This window comes from Pituophis catenifer, unplaced genomic scaffold, assembly GCF_029215685.1.
Source record: "Pituophis catenifer annectens isolate HBS135680 unplaced genomic scaffold, rPitCat1.0.hap2 SCAF_7, whole genome shotgun sequence".
In the NCBI taxonomy this organism is placed as follows: Eukaryota; Metazoa; Chordata; class Lepidosauria; order Squamata; family Colubridae; genus Pituophis; species Pituophis catenifer.
The window spans coordinates 55,253,702-55,268,554 of NW_027256887.1; the positions used below are offsets into that span (position 1 = coordinate 55,253,702).

The following is a 14,853-nucleotide window of genomic DNA, read 5'->3' on the forward strand; positions in this document are numbered from 1 at the left end:
GGTGTTCCTCAAGGGGAGCCCCATGTAGAGAGCGTTGGTTTTAATAATTCGTTTTCATATGAAGCCATCAGAATAGGTGAGTAAAGAAAAGCAGCCAAAACATCAAGCAGACAGGAGGGAGCAAAGAGAATGAATGTAAATTTCAAAAAGCAACAAGGAAAAATAACAAATTTTACTGGGACCAATGTTGCAAGGAGCTAGATGAGGACTGCATGAAGGGCCACACCAGAATACTTTCGTGTAAGTCAAAAAGGATTTTTACATCATTTACTGCTCATAAAAGTATCTTCAAAAACAAACAAGGTAAAGATGTGTCTCACCAACAAGATTTCAACAACAGATGGTGAGAATATAATAGAAGAACTGTATGCCAGCAACAAAGAGGCCAAGTTTCCTCTGGATGATAAGGAAAAGGAAGCAGAAATAGAACCTGCCATCCTTCAGGAAGAAGACATGTGGGCATTGATCTGTCAAGCAACAAAGTCCCAGGTGTTGATACCATCCCCACAGAATTGCTGAGGCCTGTATCACCCACAAGCATCACATTCTTGTGCCAGAAAATTAGGGAAACAAACACACAGCTACAGGATTGGAAACCATGTTCATTCCACTGCCAAAAATGATGACTCCAAGGATAGCTCCAATTTTTGTCCTCATCCCTCACACTAGCAAGCTGCCAAGAGTCACTTCAACAGTGAGATAAGAAGAATATAAATAAATAAATAATAAATAAAATGAATTCCCATTAATTTATATAACATCTGGTGCTGACTATCAAAAGAAAATAACCAGATGTTCAAGCTTGCTTCAGAAGAGGTCATCGCACTGAGTGCCATATTGCAACTCTACACTGGAGCATTGAAAAATTTCAGGAATATCAAAGAACATTTACCTCTGCTTTATTGACTACAAGAAAGCTTTCAACCCTATTGATCATGATAAGTTGTAGAAAGCCCTAGAAGACCTGTGGCTGCCAACATTGCCATGTTGGTGTAGTCACTGAAAAAAATCAGGTAGCCACTGTGCAAACATCATATGGAGACATTGATTGGTTCAAGATATAGAAAGGTACATGGCAAGGCTGCATTCTTTCACCTTTCTTTTTCAACTACAAGTTGAACATGATTTGAGGAAACTGGAACTTGAAGAATCAAAAATAAGGGTAATCATTGGAAGAATAAACGTAAAAATCTTCAATAAGTTCACAACACAACTTTCAAAAACCAAAGAAGGATTGAAAGATCTGATCAAATGGATTAAAGAAGAAAATAAGAAACTTGGCCTCTTCCTGAATACCAAAAAGACCAAGTTTATGACAACTACAAAGAATGGAAATGTCAAAATAACAATTGAGGGTGAAGGCATGGAAGAACTCACATTCCTAGGATTGCAGATTGATCAAAGTAGTAAATGAAGTCAAGAAAGAAAGTGTTGAATTGCACTGGGTTCTACAGTAATCATGAGCATGAATTCAGTATGGCAAAGCAAGGACACCAGTCTGGCAACAAATGCAGTTTAGTCCTCCCAATTGTGTTTTCTATAGTTACCCATGGTTGCGAAAGTTAGATCATAAAAAAACTAGACAAGAGAAAAATAAACTTGTTCAAGCTGTGGTGTTGGAGAAGCTTCCTGTGCATTCTTTGGACAGCAAAGACAATGAACAAGCAAGTACTGGAGCATGTAAAACCAGACATATTACTGGAAGGGAAAATTCACAAAATTCCACCTTACTTATTTCAATCATGTTATGCAATTAAATTCACGGAGAAAGGCAACTTTGGAGTGGTCAGCAGTAAAAGGAAATGAAGCTGCAAAAAACATAGTGGCTTTATACCAGGGGTATCAAACTCATGTCGTCATGGCGGCATCACTTGACATATTGGGACTCTTTTCCCCTTCGCTAAGCCAGGTGTGGGGGTGGCCAGCATGTGACGCATATGGAGTTTGACAGCCCTGCTTTACACCATCAAAACTGACATCAGCCAGACTGTACAACAACTGGAACAAGCTGCACAAGTTCAAAAAATGTGGAGAGGGAAGGAGCTGATCCATAGAATTGCTGAAGAATTGGATGTGATTGAATGGACAGCATTATCATCATAATCATCAGTCACCATTGTCTAATTTAAATGATGTAATAATATAGAGAGGCAGTTTTGTGTAGTGGTTAAGGGACCCAAGCTAGAAATTGGGGGACCATGAGTTTTATTTCCACCTTCAGCAGAAAGCCAACTGGGTAACCTTGGCCCAGTCACACACTCTCAGTCTTAGAAAACAGGCAATGGCAAACCATTTCAGAAAACATTATCTAGAAAATTGCAAGGATTTGTCCAGGCAGTCACCAGAAATTAACACTGACTCAAAAACAAATAAGTATAAGATAAAACAAAACAGAACATTTATTTATCACTGCCTTTATAACCCATCTTTTTTCAACAGCAGAAAATAGATACATGGAGTTAGACCCTTTCTTTTATCCTAAAGATAACCCTATGAGTTAGGTTGGACTGAGAGAATGACTAGCTGAAACCATCTGGTAGTCAGGTGGGGTCTCAAATCTGGGTTTCCATGATTCCAGTCAGTACTTTCACCCGAACTAAAAATATGCTGCTTTCCCTAATACAGTATGTATTGCTTTTGTTGCTTGTTTGAGTAAAGTTTCTTAGCAAAATCAGTACAAATATAGTTAGTGTTTACATCGCAAAACATTCACATGATATAACAAAAAAACTGAAATTACTAGGTGGAATCTAGGAAGATACCATCTTGTAAAGTGACTGGGAATTTAGTCCCTGCAAAGCAAACTCAAAATTTAAATGACAGTTTACAATGATCTGGGATGTAATGAAGAATAAGTATATTGGGCAACTACTCGGAATGTAATGAAAAATAAGCATAATGAAATTGACACTTTTAAAAGGAATAAACACCATATTTTTCAATTCTAGAGAGAATGGGATCTTAGAATATTGTTTATTGAGGACCTATAGCAATTCAGTAGTTTCTTGGGCAAATAAACACCAGGGCTCCTAAAGTATGGTTTTCAAATCTTAAATTGTCTCCCGTAAAACAAAGCTATAAAGTTATAAATTAGCTTTTGTTTTGATGCAAAGAAAGGCCAAGAGAGAGGAATAAAAGCAAGCATAGTTTCAATCAGAATAATCACAAAAGGATTGAAAATTAGAATTTATTAATGACTTAAACTAATTTAATAATATACTGTAATAGTAGGAAATGTAGGAAATGATGCTTTTGCTAAATTAAGTGGAATGGAATTTGCTTTTTTCTGTAAGGGTCTCTTTTTAAGAAACTTAAATACAACATGGAGCAATTTGTGAACTGGAATAGCTATTTTTAAACAGATCTCTTTCCCAACACAGATAAATAAATAGAAGAGAGCAGAGTTAAAAAATAAGTTCTTAAATGGTCAAAATTACTAATTGATCTACTGGTTGTTAGTGGTACAAGAATCAGCAGACAGCTGAAATAATTTCTAGATAGCTGATTGCAAAAGAAGTCAAGAACTCTGATTTACATTTAACATAAAGTTATAGTTTGATGTTGATATAGCATGGTATGCTAAGCACTCAATATGGATTAATATTAAAGCCCCCAATCGTTGTCCAACAAATCATAGTTTTAAGAAAAACCTGACTTAATAATAGCAATAGCACTTAGACTTATATACCATTTCACAGTGCTTTTACAGCCCTCTCTAAATGGTTTAGAGTCAGCATATTGCCCCCAACAATCTGGGCCCTCATTTTACCCACCTCAGAAGGATGGAAGGCTGAGTCAACCTTGAGCCTGGTGAGATTCAAACTGCTGGTAATCGGCAGTGAGCAGAAGTATGCAATAGAATGCAATATGGCATTCTAATCATTGCGCTACCATGGCTCTTATATAATAATATCTTATCTAATAATGTGTTTACCCAGTCATAACTATTAGAGGAGGCTAAACCATACAGAAAAAGGAATAATAGCCATAATTCAGATTAGAAATCCATGATGGTTCATTCCAATATTATAGTTTATTCATAGACACAAGTGATTTAATTTAATATCTAAAAGCTTTTATGGTAAGCTGGTAAGCTTTTATAATAAGCATTAGGTGCAAATTAATTAGGAAAAAAATGCTCCTAAACCTGTGCATGTTAAAAGAGATGAGAAATATAGTTATCTCATTAAGCTATGGGGGCACAGGTTCTATACCTATTCCTCTACTGATTAGTTTTATTTAGGTTTTGAATGTTTTGATTGCCAATATATGGATGGTTGCATTTCAGTGTATGCTCTTTTATTGTAACTAGTTTCTAATTGTCATTGTGGTATTGCTTTTGTCAACTTGTTTTATCTATATTAGCCCAAATGATGAATTTATGAAATTGTAGGTTGTTCAATTGTAGGTTGGTTGACTGGAATGGGTTATAAATAATTAAATAACTGGCTTACATAAACAACTATTTTGCTCAGTATTGCTTTAGATTTCTGTCCTAAGTAGTTCTAGCAAAACAGTTATAATCTATGTGAAATATATACCAACTAGTATCTTAAGAAAGTGAAATAGTTTATTCAGTAGATTTATTACAAATGAACACACTTAAGTTTGAAGTTCTTTATAAATGAAAATATGATTTATACTTATTATTTAAATCACTGTGATATCCAACTCCTACTTATTAATTGTGCATTTGATAAATATGTTCCAGGTTATTGCCCATCGGGGTCGCCACTGGACATTGCTTCAGAATGCCTGCCGAGACCTTTGGAACTATACTCGGGAAATACAAATGATTATTAAGCATTCAGGATCTTTTCATGCACCTTTTCCTGTTAACAAGGAGATTTTTCTTAAGACCATTTGGTTACCATACTATATGGCATCAGATACATTGCTTGATATGATAGTTGAGCTTCAAGATAGCAATTATGTTAAGGTAAATATATTTTTAGTTCTGCAATTTACATAATGCATGTTTACATTTAAAAATATTATTTAGAAAAAGATAAATACTTTATGTGCAATATTATTACACAGTTTTTTCTTATTTCATGTAAATGGAGATGGGTTCATTTCTCAAGAAAGATAAATGTTTTTGAAGATCTGATGTAGCAGTCTTCTTGTACTAGGTTTTGTTTATTTTGTATGCTCCCAGAAGGGAGGTTTTTTTTTAAACAAAGAAGCAGAAGATAATACTTAAGAAAATCTTGGGAGAATAGGAACATGGATTTGCAAGAATGCACTGAATGCAGTATTTGTGCAATTAGAAGTTCTGAATTTGTGCATTAGAATGTATGCCACTTCCTCTGTCTTTGTCTAGGAATCATTATAGTTGGAGGAATTTGCTGAAACAGTCTTGGTAGATCTGCTCAACATGGGTTTCATAAAAAATATGAAGTATCTTTCTTTGTTAGTGCCATCTTAGGTAATATCTGCTTCATTATACACAATGTGGGAATGTTCACAAGGACCAGATGTCTCTCTGAGATGCTCATATTCTAGCATCCAGTATAATTAACATGGTGACTGTATTTATTAAAGAGAGAGATCCGTATTTACAGAGAGAAGGCTTATGTTAGTAAACATCAAAGACTAACAAAATATAATATTGTTATGAGTTTGATATTAATGTAAATCAGGGACACAGATTTACATTAATATCACTGCAATATTATTAAAAATTGAAATGTTTATGAACAATATGCTTGATACAATGTAAAGAAAATTTACATAATTAGAAGTGCTAGTTGAGTTTGTACTTGATATTTGTATGATGATTTGCTTGCAAAGATGAGATATTATGATCTCTGTTTAAATTTACAGATTATTGAGCCCAAGGGAAATTTTGGTGTTCCAAGCTGCATAGGAGGTATTACTATTGATGAAGGTGGTTCCAATCTTTCTTTTGAACATCCCCTTGATGATGTGAACATTATAGATTTCCAAGGAATACGCCACTTCATTCTGCAAACTCTTGAGTTTCTGTTTCGTTTGAAGAAATGGGAATCCCTAGTTTACATAGCTATGCAATTTAACACAATTACACAGTAAGTAACATAATGTGACTTTGGGAAGGAAAGGAGTTTGTAAAAATTATATTAACAATATTTATTTTAAAATGCATCTAACTTTTTCTAGTGAGAGATATACGGAGCAAGTAACTCCTGTGTTGGTGTTTGCCCAGAGACAGCTGCAGGAAAAAAAACAACTCTGTGAGTCAGACAATGCACAGTCTTGCTTAGAAGAATTTATCACTAATACTGGAGACAAGGTAAAGTATTTTAGATGATAAAGAAAAAAACTTGTAATTGAAATTTGGGTCAAAAGTTTTAAAAAATATAAGAATATAATCTTTAGTTGTATATTGGACTGCCTGGGCACATTAAAGTTGCTCGTAACTTCACAAAAATGATATGTAATTGTTATTTTTCCTAGAGCAAATGAGTAGGTTCTAAATCTCATTTTCTAACAAAAACACCCATCCTTTACTCTCAGACTGGTTAGTGAATAAATAGGGCAGACTTAATGGGAATTCCATATGAACCAACTTCTTTCCCTGTCCTTTTTCATTATTTAATAAAACTTGTTTTTCTGAACCTCAAATGTATTCTAAGAACAGAATTAGCTAACAGGTATCTGTTTATTTTTTTTCTTGATTGGGAAAAGCAGTCCTATCCTCCATATCACTTTGTGGGGATAAAATGCTATGGTTCTAAGCAACAAGATTACCAGTTTGGGATCATGCATATCACCTCGATTTCCAGCTAGGTTGGACATGTTGAAGAGAGCTGACACAATAGGAGCATGGCAATGATAGAATTGTGAGTTCTGATTAGTTTGGGAAGTTCAGGTCAGATTACTATGTATGAGAGTTTCTAAGACTAAATTCTGAAAAGTCTTGTCACAAGAGAATACTGTACTGGTGTTCATGCACATCTTGTTAATAAGAATGTCCTATTTTTTGGTTTAGTTTTTCTTGTGAAGATAGTCCATTCTAGATAATGAACATTGGCTTTTATTATTTCTTTGCTTTTTGAAAATGTAAATAATTGTGATGGATTTTCAGAGTCTAATTTTAAATGTTTAAGATTAGTTTACTTAACCTGGTCCCCTTAATTGAAAAGGCTGTTAACTGTATCAGAAAATACTCTCTTAAGGTATGCTGCAGAAACTTTGTTGCAAAAAAACTGTATGCTGCTACAAAATGGAAAGGACCAACTGTTGAACATTTTGATCATTTAGGTATGAAGATATGTAAATTATATTCTTTGAAAGTTTCAGAGCTCATGTTTGTGTTATTTTGGATTATTTTTATGGATGGATAAATTGTTTTGTTTCAATCACATGCAGGTTATATTTGTTGCATAGATTTGATATATCAAGTAAAATGTATTTATATATTATTTTATCCATATAAGATACTTGTAAAACCAATTATGTAGGTGTTCTACATTATAGTTATTGAGATAATGCTAACAAACATTGATTAAGTCAAGGTAGTTCTAGATTGTTTATAAACTAATAGCTTCAACTAATTCAAAAAGAACAGTAATATATATTAAAGAAAATTCAACATATATTTATAGTTTAAGTATCACAATTAATATAACACTCCTACACTCAAGTCTTTCAGTTCAGTGAGGTTTTTATAAACTTCTGGAAGGCGTTGAGAGTAGAAGCTGTTCTTGCCCTAATGGGCAAATTATCCAGTTAAAGAGAGGGAAGAGGCAAGATAAGGATGGATGTAGAGAATTGAGATGCATGATTACCCATTGTATATGATTGGAACGTTGCGTGAGCTAAGGGAGCAAATCAGTTTGGTGTGGGAGAACTGTTTGTTTTCATATATCAGAAAAGATTTAACATTGATCTTTTGATAGAAATTGGGAATCCTGGGGACATCTTGTCTAACAATTTTGCACAAGTTCTTTGCCTTTCCTCCCCAAAAGTTTTTTTAAAAAACTTTAAAAAAAAAATTTTTTTTTAAACCCCCAATTATTCATTAATTCTACATTCCACTGGCACTAACTGAATATTCAACTGAATTATTCTTAATTTTACATTACTGGAAACATCACATATGGGAGAAGTAATTAAGATACAGGATGTAGTATCATGCATGAAGCATCCACTCAGCCCAATAGATTCTTTTCCTTCCTCTTATATTTCCAAATCTATTTCAGTGATCAATCCAAATCACTTAGACATTCTACTGAAGATTGATATTCCCTCCACACATGATGCATTTACTCTTGCCACAAATTCCATCTCCAGACAAATTGACACTGATCATTGCTCTCAAGCTGATTTCACTGAGGAGCTCATATTCACCATCTGATCAATTGCAATAATTTCATCGTTCTAGCCTGGATTTCTTCTGGATATATAATAATTCAAAGCCTTCCACTTTGAGTTCAGGGGCTTTTTTTAGAATTCTACTATTTATATGTATAGCTTTTTCCAGTTTGAACCATGTCTATGTGTGAACTCGGTAAGTTGATCCATGACTGTAATAAAGATACTACTACTAGTAGTTTGAGTAAACTACTACTAATTTGAATAAACAATTTTACTTTTGTATATTACATTTGTTACTTAGACATAGAATTTATTAAAATAACTATGGGTTCTTTATAGGTGTCAGTCAAACAAGACCATTATTTTCTGTTCCTCTGGATCCGATGGATACGCTAAAATGTTTTAGAGAAACTCTGGAAAAATCAAAGAACCACAGTAGAGCCCTTAAATACAGCAGGAAATTGCTTTCTTTATTTCTTGCTCACGTGCGAGGTGAGTACCTCTCATTAGAAATAGGATGTATATATAACTATAAATAAACTGTAAAAAGTCAAATATTAAAAAAAATAGTGTGCATATGTGTGTGCACACATATACACACATACACACTGATTTGATTTTAGAATGTTTGAATTTTTTGACAATTCTGTTTAAACATGCCACACTATCTAATAATTATTAGAATTGTAATAAAACTTTAACTACATGCTATTGTGTATTTATATGATGACTTTATCATGCAGGAATTGTACAAAATCCTCAGCTTGACCCTTTAAGGGATCTTCCCGTACCCCCACCTAAAGTAGGGAGCGGGTCACCCTAAACAGCGCAGCTGGGTGGTTCTCTGCAGATGCAATAAGAGCGGAGAAGTAGCTAGACTTCGCCGCTCTTATCGCCACTAGGTAGGTCTTAATATAAGATCTCACCTGTGTTCGGTCAGATTCAGATTGGCTTGTCCTCCAATCGCTCTCCAGGCGTCTTTTCCGACGCTTCATCTCTCTCAGCTCCTCGGAAAACCAAGGAGCTAGACGAGATCGGCATCGGGTCAGAGGCCGCAAAGGCATGACGCGATCCAAGGCCGCAGTAGCCGCCCTGTCCCAGGCGACCACCAGGTCCTCAGTCGAGTCGTGAGCCAGAGTCTCAGGAAATGGCCCAAGCTCCATCAGAAACCTTTCGGGGTCCATCAGGCGCCTGGGACGGAACCATTTGGTTGGTTCCGTCTCCCTGTGGTGGGTGGAAGTGACTTGAAAGTCCATGTGAAGGAGAGAATGATCAGACCATGACAAGGGCTTGATGTCTATATCCCCTATTCTTAGATCATTCAGCCACTGATCAGAGACAAAAATCAAGTCCAGAATGTGATTCCCCAAGTGGGTGGGGCCGTGAACTACCTGGGTCAGGCCCATGGCCGTCATGGAAGCCATGAACTCCCGAGCTGTCTCCGACATCTCACCAGCAGATGGCAGGTTAAAATCCCCCATAACAATAAGTCTGGGGGTTTCCACCGCCACCCCGGCTATAATGTCGAGCAGCTCAGGCAGGACCGCTGTTACGTGGCAGGGAGCCAGGTACGCAATCAGTAGGCCCATCTGAATCCCCTGACCCCACTTCACAAGGAGGGACTCACATCAGGCTATCTGAGGAACAGTGGCCTCCCTCGGGCAAAGTCTTTCTCTAATGATTGCTGCCACTCCCCCACCCCTTCCCTGAGTCCTTGGCTGATGGAATGCACGGAAACCTGGCGGGCACATTTCCACAAGGGGAACTCCTCCCTCCTGGCCTAACCAGGTCTCTGTAATCCCTGCCAGGTCAGCAGGGACTTTAGTTTTCTGATGGAACGTAATGGGGCTCCAGCAATTTTTCTTCCAGCTTATTTTGAAAAATTACTTTTTATTTTATTCCATTGGTTAATATAAATCAGAAGGAATGTGATTTGGAGGTGCCAAACTACTCCCTTTTCATAAATATAACAATGCTATATTATCTCTTCCAAAGATGAGAAAAAGACAGGAAATTTGTGTGAAGGAAGAGAAGACCTAGGGAAGGGAGCATATGATAGTATAGGTGTTCTCTAATGCCTTAAATTTAATTAAAATCAGCTGTACATTGTAAAATATATCTACTTTCAGTATGAATCTCTCTGAAATAATAGTATAATATCTAATATTATATTCAGAATCTCTAATCTGTAAGGACTGCTAATATGTTTTCATTAAATCTACTTTATAAAACAAGACTCTTCTGGAAGATTAAATACAGAAATATATGCAAGCCAGAAAATTTCACGTGGAAAAGTGGGGTTTACTATGGGAGCTGAGTTGACGTATGAACCAGAACCACCTGATCTTTCAGAAGAAAGTTTTACTTGCCTCAGTATGGTTGAGAGCAACTCCATTCCCCAGTCAAAAGTCTCAGTAGTCATCTCTTCATATGAACAAACAATTGGTAAGTTTATAATCCATTCTATTTCGTACATTGAATTACTTTGTGATCTGATAGGAAATTTGAACACGTTGTGCTTGCAGAAATGTATTATTTTAAATAGTTCAGAGAGAGGAAAACATTAAGGAGCTGGTGTTTTGACAGACTGCTGTTGGAGTTCCAGTAGACTCAGAGAAATAACCTTCCTTTCCTTTTTTCTCTTGGATGAGAGAGAAATTGAATAGCTACTGCTAAGATTCATCTAACAATAGTTAATAGGCAAAGAGAATAGGCTTCCCAGCAAAACCACTACAAAAGTATATGTAGTTCTAGTGGTATGCAAAATATTGCCAGTTCAACCAGTTTTAAAATTCAAAACAACAGTTGCTTACATTGTAAACACCCAACTCAGTCATTGTGGAATTGTTTCAGGAATACAAAAGTGTTTCAAGCTTAAAACACTTCTGCAATTATTGAAACAATACATTTTATTTCAAGAGGAGATGTAGGAGATAATAGGCTGAGCCTGAGGCATGGGTCGAACACTTCATAAGTCATGAATCCCTTCGTGCCGACAACAGATCTAAGTCCAGCCTAACTTGAATTTCTTTTTCTTCTTAACTCCTGCTAATTTCCCTTGACTATTAGTAGTTCATATTCTTATAGAGAGCTTATGCTTACAATAAATCTTTGTACGCATTTGAACTGCTTGGATCTCCTGATTTCTCTGGTGCTGACATTAATCTGAATTTAGATCTCTTATGGACACAAAGGGACTCATGACTGATGATGCGTTTGACCCCTCCCTCAGGCTCAGTCTGGTCATTTCCTGCAAGATATTTTTTTCCCCTCTTTTACCCTACTCCAAGCTTGAAATGGGGCATTTTGAATGCAAAAATAATTGGCTTTAAAATATTTTGTAACTTGGTATTACAGAAATGACAAGAAATTAAAAAAAAGAAAAAAAAAATCAAAATTCTAACACAGATTTGTAATAGTTCCCAGAGTCAAATACACTGTCCTGGAAGTATGATGAGCCTCAACGCTCTTTATTTCAGTAGGCCTTTGACCCCATAGGGTGATTGCGGCAAATGTTAGTTTATTACTGTTTTAATTGTGGGTGGAGTGTTAAAAGTGTATTTTAAAAATGTGTTTTGTACTACCATGAGTTTTCTAATTGGATAGTATACTCAAATGGTAGACTAACTAGTATAGCAAAACACAGCAACTTATTTTAAACCAGTCATAATAAGTTTCTTTCTCTAAATATATTTACAATTAAATATTCAAACATTTCCCCTTCAAATTGATGAAAAACAGAAACTCTTCAAACAAATAATCAGCATGGTCTCATGGTCCAGGCTTTTCATGAACTTGGAAATCTGCATTTTTTCACAGGAAGCAAAAGGTATTAGCATTCTTACATTTTCTATATCAATCTACACCTTGTAAAATTAATAAAATGTATAACCATTGCAGAGAAAACAATGGGGCGCACAAAGTCACAATTTTCATTAGAATTATAACAACAGGTTTCATTCTTCTAAATTCCTCTTTGCCTTTTCTTCCATTCTGTTTTGTTCATTCCTTGGAAGGAATGAAATTAAAAAAATAAAATAAAAAAACATTACTACTAATTTTCTACTCTCTTTATCCGATTTTTGTTTGTGCCTTCTATCCTAACTAGTTAACTAGTTGGACTATACCAATAGTAAAGAATATTTGTAGCTCAGGATTGAAATCTGGGGTCCTTGGTGCTCTGTGATCTTCGTTGTTTTCTTGCAGATGTTTATGGACATTTTCAATCATCCAGGTCATGGTTGTCCCAAAGGTGCTTTTCAAAAGATGACTTGACTTTCTTAGTTTTTTAAAGTTTTTTTTTAGTTTTTTGCTTCTCATCCATTTGTGAAGTGATTATTTTGTTTCTTCAATGCACAGTTCTGCACATGTCTCACTGATTTGTATTACATACAGTATATCGTATTGCTCAGTTTGTTTTTGAGTGTTTTATCTTTGGGGTGGACAAGCTTCTGCCTTAGTGTATTCATGGGTTTAAAGTGTGCATACATGTTATGTTGATTGAAAATCCTCTGGAGCTTTTCAGATATTTCTGCAATTTATGGAATGACAACTTTGCTTCATTTGTTGTTCTCCTCTTTGTTTATTATGGAGGAGCTCCTGCTAGATATTATTCTGGATTTGATGAAGGCCCAGTTGGGATAGTCACAAGTTCTGAGGGGTTCCTTGATGTATTTTAGTTCTTTTTCTTTTCATTTTTTGCTGGTAGGCAAACCTGCAGCCTAGTGGTGTAGAGTTCTGATCACTCCTATTTTGTGCTTCAGTGAATGGTGAGAATCAAAATAGTCAAAATACTGATCTCTGTGTGGATATTTTCTGTATTCTTCAATGTTGAGGCTTCTGCCTCCCTTAAAGTGTACTGCATAGTCCAGGAAAGCCAGACTATTTTCCTTAACATCTTCCGGTACTTGGACCCAGAGTTGATGGTGAATTCTTCCCTTTCCTGTGCTTTAATCTTGATCCAGGTTTCTTCCACACACTTATATCAGTGAGTGGGTAGAATTCCTGTAAAAGAGTTTAGGGGTTGGGTATCTACTTCTTCCATGTAGAAATTGGCCACAATGGGTGACACAGATGAACCCATGATGTAGCATGTAGAAATCTTCATTGTATTTAAAATAGGTAGTGATCAGGCAGAAATCCACCTGCATGGCACATATGTGGTCTGGGATGAGATTAATTATTTCATCTAATGTTCTGTCTTGTAGCAGTTGTTTCTTCGTTACTATGACAGCTTTAATTGTTGGAATCCAGGTGAAGAGTGAAGTCACATCATAAGAAACCATAGTCTCATCTGGATCCAGTTTTAGTTTCCAAATCTTGCTGGCAAAATCCTGTGAAGTGTTGATGAGAGGGTAGTGTTGCTTACCAGAGGAGCTAATAAAATGATTAGATGATTTGCAATATTGTAGGTGACATAGTTCTGTCAGAACTCTGACAGTTCTGACAGATGGCGCTGACAATTGTTCTGAGTAGAGTTCCCTCTTTGTGGATTTTGGGGAGTCCATGTATGCATGGAGTGGCTTCCCCAGGGTAAAAGGCAGTAGTATTGTGGCCTGGACCTTCAGTAGTTGTTGCAAGAAATCGATGACCTTTTTTAAAGTAACTGCGTGATTGCAACTGGTTGTCAAGTGCCTCATGATCATATGATCACTATTTGCAGTCTTCTCTGCCAGCTTCCCAAGAAAATCAGTGGGAAAGCTGGCAAATTGTTACTGCCTGCTGAATGATATCCCCTTCCCTCCATGCATGGAATGAGATGGCTTGACACCATCAGCTTGCTGCTGCCAGCTTGCCACTGCCAACTCACCTTTGCCAACTTGCCACAGGACAAAGCCACATGGACAATTCAGCATGGGGAAAACTTGCCATAGGGACAACTTGCCATGAGGACAACTCACTGCAAGTGGCCGGAGGGAGAGGCAGATGGGTGAGAGAGTAGGTGGGCAGAGTGCGTATGGGCAGATGGTGAGTGGTGATGGCTGTGGACTTCCCATTTTTACATCTCCCACCACTGCCACCATATTGGACTCAGTTGCTGCTGCTGTCATGCCAGGCTCCACACCTGGCATGGCAGCAGCAACAGCAGTTATGTACCCAATGTGACAGCAGCATCAGCATCAGCAATGGCTCCGTGCCCTTGATAAAAAACAGCACGGTGGCATCATCATCAACGACTGGCCAATGCCTGGCATGGTGGCAACATCAACAGTGGTAGCTTCGCACTCAGCACAGTGGTGGCATCAGCAGTAGCTTTGTGCATCAACAAGGCTTTGCGCTCTGTCCACTCACCTGCCTGCCCATTTCTCTGGTTGCCTGCAGTGAGTTGTCCCCATGGTGATTGGCTGTGTGGAGTTGTGCGACAATTTCATGGCGGTGAGTTGGGAGAGTCAAGTTGGCAGCAGTGAGCTTGGCCATGGTGACCTGGTGGTGGTGAGTTATCCTAGACTTGTAATGGCGAACCAATGGCACGTGTGCCACAGGTGGCATGTGGAGCCATATCTGTGGGCAAGCGAGCGTTACCTTAGTTCAGCACGCTAACCAGCTGATTTT

The 14,853-nt window shown here is 36.9% G+C and overlaps 1 protein-coding gene across 1 annotated transcript in view; it reads left to right on the forward strand.

The window, feature by feature from the left end:
- Positions 1 to 14,853, forward strand: part of CFAP54 (cilia and flagella associated protein 54) — a 135,277-nt gene that overhangs the window by 61,960 nt on the left and 58,464 nt on the right. Inside the window, exons 38-44 of the mRNA XM_070947348.1 lie at positions 4,712 to 4,939; positions 5,827 to 6,050; positions 6,142 to 6,274; positions 7,161 to 7,245; positions 8,641 to 8,793; positions 10,537 to 10,746; positions 12,043 to 12,130. Coding sequence (XP_070803449.1) covers positions 4,712 to 4,939; positions 5,827 to 6,050; positions 6,142 to 6,274; positions 7,161 to 7,245; positions 8,641 to 8,793; positions 10,537 to 10,746; positions 12,043 to 12,130 — 1,121 coding nt within the window. The remainder of the gene's footprint in view (positions 1 to 4,711; positions 4,940 to 5,826; positions 6,051 to 6,141; positions 6,275 to 7,160; positions 7,246 to 8,640; positions 8,794 to 10,536; positions 10,747 to 12,042; positions 12,131 to 14,853) is intronic.